Source organism: Pinus tabuliformis, chromosome 4_2, assembly GCF_031772625.1.
Source record: "Pinus tabuliformis cultivar Carrire ecotype Pingquan chromosome 4_2, CPIR1, whole genome shotgun sequence".
NCBI classification, from domain to species: domain Eukaryota; kingdom Viridiplantae; phylum Streptophyta; class Pinopsida; order Pinales; family Pinaceae; genus Pinus; species Pinus tabuliformis.
Window position 1 is genome coordinate 976665885 of NC_142304.1, and position 5097 is coordinate 976670981.

Here is a 5097-nt window from a genome sequence, read left to right on the forward strand (position 1 = left end):
TTGACTCTTCTCCGTGCGATGTATCTTTGAGGAGTATAATACAAAAAAAAATTATAAAATCTTTTTTGGATTTTTTATTACTAAGGGTCCCCACTTCTTTAGCGTTATTGCTAATACTGAAAAGAAGTAGGGGGGTTGTTGGTGGCCACAACAGGTTCCAAACCCATGAAAACCAAAAACATTACAGTCCACAGGCTAGACCCTAATCAAACAGCGAGGGCATGAACACCTCGGAGACCACATATAGATACGAAGGAACCAAAACCCCAAGGGCATAACCGATTACAGACAAGAGCAAGCAACAGAGCAATTACAGACAGAACAAGTAACAAAGCAAGCAAGAAACCGCTACAACCACGGAAAGACCCTACCCAAGTTTTTCCTAAGCCCACGAACAATCCCCAGAATGAAGCTGTTGAGCAGCGTTCCCCTGGAAGGGCCTGCACACCACCACAGAGTAGGGCAGCGGTTAGTTGGAGCCACGAAACCAAAACAACAGTGAATAGTCAACTGGAAGAGGAATAAGGGTTTTTACCTAGAGGAGGATTGATTCTGTGATGGAGGACAAAAGTCGACACCCGCAACAGAGGGTTTCCACCAGCAAAAGAGCCATGGACGCATTCTCCTTGCTCACCAAGGAACTCGAGCATTAGAACCTCAAAAACAAGGAGTAAAATTGAAATTGGATGGAGAAGATTACCTGAGAGAGAATTCGTCGAGCCATCCCATGCAGCAGCTAGGCAGGAACCTGTGATTATAGAGCCGAATCGTCACCAAACCCAACATCAAACTTACAAATCACCACAAACAGACCAGAAATGAAGCTTGAGCCAAATGACAGAGACAAATAGACTTGCGGGTGGAAAATGACCTGAAACCCTCCAAAAACCAGAGCAGTGAATCGCCACAGAGAACGAGCAGAGGCACAACACCAACAAACCACAGAGAACCAGCAAAGCACAGCAAACCACCATACGGGACAAACAAGGCATGATACTTACCAACCATTGCAAGAACCAGGCGAAGGCACAGAGCACCCACAGAGCCAAACCATAGCAAAGGAGAAATGAGTTCCAAACACCCTCGCCAAAACTGATAATCCATGGTTGCAAGCCCGAGGCCAGTACAAAGGGTGGACAACATACAATAAACCACATTAAAGTCATACACCAAAACCCTACCACCAAACTTAATTCGGACCCGAAAGAATTAAACGGTCACAGCCGTGCGTCCCTCCTCGGGATCACCACCAGTGCATATCCATTTGTGTGAGTAAGTTTTTTACTGGCACATACCAAAACTTGTCTTCTTTTCTACACTATTTAACCATTGTGACAACAACAATGGAGGTGGGAATGGGACGAGGTTCATAACAATAAAAATAATAATGAGAAGAATTTGAATGTGTGTGGTAGAAAAAAATTTGACTGAGAGATGGAGCAGGGGTAGGCATGGAGAAGATGGTATAAAAATTAGCGGCATATTCATCCAATACAATGTGTAGACAGGACAGGGCAAGGAGAAACCTACAATAACATTATCACACTAATTCCTCTGCACCAGCAAAAAGTCCATGCATTGCATTGCCATTATTTATAGTGTCTGTGATTTGTCAACTCATCGGAGTTACAGAAACTTGACAAAAATGACCAATTTGAAATGTTACTATTTCACGCTTAAGTATGTTGCAGGAGTACTGCACATTGTATCTTCATCTTCCCTTGTTCAAAGTGCCTCGCATGGTCAAGTTTTGACCTACAATTCATTAGCACGACCATTGTCCTTCTCTTGATTTGTCTATCGGGCTTTTGCACTCTCTGCAGTTTACGAAAATTGATCATAATATTGTACTGCACAAGTGATTCGTGAGGCGGAACGTAAATATTCTAAACTTTGCCATGAGACCCAACACCGCGACAATGTTGATTATTTTAGCCATGCCAACGCCATTTTCGAAGAGGTTTCACATTTTAATTAGCTAGAGGCAAACGAAAATGAAGCCCTTAGTGGGAAAACCGTGTTTACCCAACGCAACCCAGCCCAACCCTAGTGTGTTTACCCAACCCAACCCAGTCTAGCCCTACCCTGTAGAGGAAACACCTTTGGTGAAATTAATAAAAATGATTGTTTCATATTGAATAATTATTCACTATAAAACTTTATATATTTTTATAAATATATTATTATATATTTGTATATAATAAAGAAAGTAAAAAAATTAAACTTTAACTATTTAAATTTGAACATCTATACAATTATATTTTAACTCGCTGTTGTCTACCAGTCAAGTCGCCTGGAAAGTTATCTTTTGGCCAATGTTTTTTTTTTTCAAAAATATCATATCATTATTTAGTAGAAATGGATTCAGCACCATTAAAACACTCTAAGCACCCTAAATCTTGATGTTTCACAGTTGTAACATTTATCTTAAAGTTTCACAGTTGTAACATTTCTCAAAATTTCTCCCAGATTTTCTAAACACCCAAAACCCTGAAGTTTAACCATTATAACCCAGATTTCTCAAAAATTCTGCAAGATTTTGATAAAAATCATGCTGAAATTCTCACTATCCACTATTTCGCGAGCAAATTTATACCTAGTTGTAATACTTCTTTTTGAAATGTTTTTTCAAAACATTCCTGATATAAAAATTCATAATAAACAATCTCATATATCCACATCACTCTTTGGTACCCCATGTTATTAGGAGAGACTGAGAGCAACTATTCCACTCAAGCACTTAGTTAATGCGTCAAATTACATTGTTTAACATCCCACTTGGCAATGGGATTGCCTTTCTTTCTCATTGCTTCGGCCAATGCAGAGTAATGAGCCTGTGATGCTTCTATCCATGAGAGAATTACTTAACTAAGTAGAATTTAGATCAAAGAGGGAAGTTAAAATTACTCAGTTTGAAGCGAATCTATGTAAAAACCGTACGTATTCCTCTCTGTACAATAGAATGAGGATGGTGGATAGTCAGACTTTCATCAGTGGAGATAATACAACTTTTTGCATTTCATTTGGATTGAAAAAAAAGTACACAGACAATATTTGATTCTCAAAATGAGAGGAAGGTAGAGAGCCGAGGCAACCGAATGAATCCTCATTGCATCCAAAATATGAGAAACCCCCTTAATTACCAGCACTGATCGGTTTCCCAACTCCTTCCTTTACGCCAACAATCATGTGCCTCCCTCCTGTAGGACGAATTGTCCCACATTGACTGTGCAACGGGCACCCGCATTTGGGCCAAAATCTGGCGATCATATTGAGCGCGGTCACATGGATCCGAGAGAGTCGCATACGCATTGTGTATCCTCAAGAACATCTGGGTACTCTCGTTTTTCTCCTGAGGAGAAGCCGCGTGATCCGGATGGAAATCCCTTGCCAGTTTTCTATAAGCTCTCTTTATATCCTTTGCAGTTGCAGCGGGGCTTATCTCCAGTACTTCATACAAATTCTTTGATTTCATGTGGCCGGGCACTGAAACAGACTTTGTCGCAGATGCTTGAAGTGCTCTTGGCGCAACGGAAGGGCGTAGTGCGATACAAGGACGATGAGAACATGATTGTAACGAATTCTTGAACAAGAAAACTCGATTGCAGATTAAGAGGGCCGTGGAATCCATGGGTTTTCAGTGAGCAATGCAGCGATTAAGTGGTGGCTGTGAAATTTAATAAGCGAGACAGTTTTCCTGAAAAACCACTTCTAGAATTCCCGTGAGCCGTTGACGGTTTTGATAAAAGTTAATACGGCATTTTACCGGAATGGATGGGTGGGGTAGACGTAGCCGTTGGTTTTTGCCATTTCATGATGCGCCCTTTTCCAGGGGCGTTTTCTGAGGGGCTGCATTGACTTTACCTTTTGTTTTTTGCCTTATTAGTCCCTGCCTGGACTATAGCGATCGATAGATCGTTGACCGCCCATTAATCCATTCGTTGACCATGTTTTTTTTTGCGTTATCATGGCTTAACCAATGTTTTAAAATAACAATTTTCGTCTATCAAAATTTTAACCAAAGTTTTTGGCTGGGCAAAAAAGGACCTCTTATTGCAGGCTTCGCTTATCCCAATGTAGATTGAAGTGATCAGAGCATTTACTTTGCCATTTTACCCTAAGTTCAAGCTTAAATTCGTTATATAAATTTTTGAAGATCGTATACTAAGTTTTATTTTGCAACCTCGTTTTAGATTTAAGTGATCAATGCATTTACTTTGTCGTTTTAACCTAAGTTCGACCTTTAAACTCGTTATTTAAGTGATCAATGCATTTACTTTGTCGTTTTAACCTAAGTTCGACCTTTAAACTCGTTATATAATTTTTTGAAGATCATATCCTAGGTTTTATTTTGAGGACAACTGCGCTTTTGCATGCAGGTTTGACGCCAGATGTGTTTTTGCATGTAGGCACATTGATAAAGGTGTCCAACTGTGGCTTGCAGCGGATTGTGTATAATATCATGAACTAACCCAACCCTATGAGGTAAATAGTGGATGTCTATGAGTTATAGCTCCAGTCTGTTCAATTCCGATCAGAGATAGAAGTACGTTCCATTGGTGTCAAGGGAATACACTGTCAATACTCTACCTTCGGGTTTGATTCATCGCCTGAACGAATACCTCTAATCTATTTGTCTTTGTTTGCAGCCATGTTCTCCAACTACTACCTTGTTTCCTCCAGCAGAGTCACAGCGATAAGAGGATGGCCCTCCCGCAGAGGTAAGAGTTTTTTCAGAGTTTCGAAATGGGTATTCCTCTGTTTCTCCCAGCCTGAGTAGATGCACAGGCACTAACTTTTGCATGGTTCTTCCAGGGATTCGATTCTCCCTTGTCCGGTGCGGCTCCTTCACTAGTAAGAAGGGGCTTGTAGCATTCGGTTTTTCTTCCGGTTTAATATTGTTTAAGAATCTCAGATGGCTTTAACTTCTAACTTGCCATTGCAGTTTGTCATGCGTTTTTCCAAAAGTGCGGATTCAGATGGGTGGGTTGTTAACAGGGAAATTCATCTTCTGTCCTCAGGTTGGTTCTGCCATGAAATCCTCCGGCGGTTTGCGAATTGAAGAGTTTTCCTTCGGTCTTGTTTAATGTCATAAGT

The 5097-nt window shown here is 40.6% G+C and overlaps 1 protein-coding gene across 1 annotated transcript; it reads right to left on the minus strand.

Moving 5' to 3' along the window:
• Positions 1-3139: 3139 nt before the first annotated feature.
• Positions 3140-3631, minus strand: LOC149172897 (chaperone protein dnaJ 11, chloroplastic-like). The gene has a single exon (XM_089426503.1). It carries the CDS (start codon positions 3629-3631, stop codon positions 3140-3142), a length of 492 nt encoding a protein of 163 aa, XP_089282629.1.
• Between the last annotated feature and the right edge of the window lie 1466 nt (positions 3632-5097).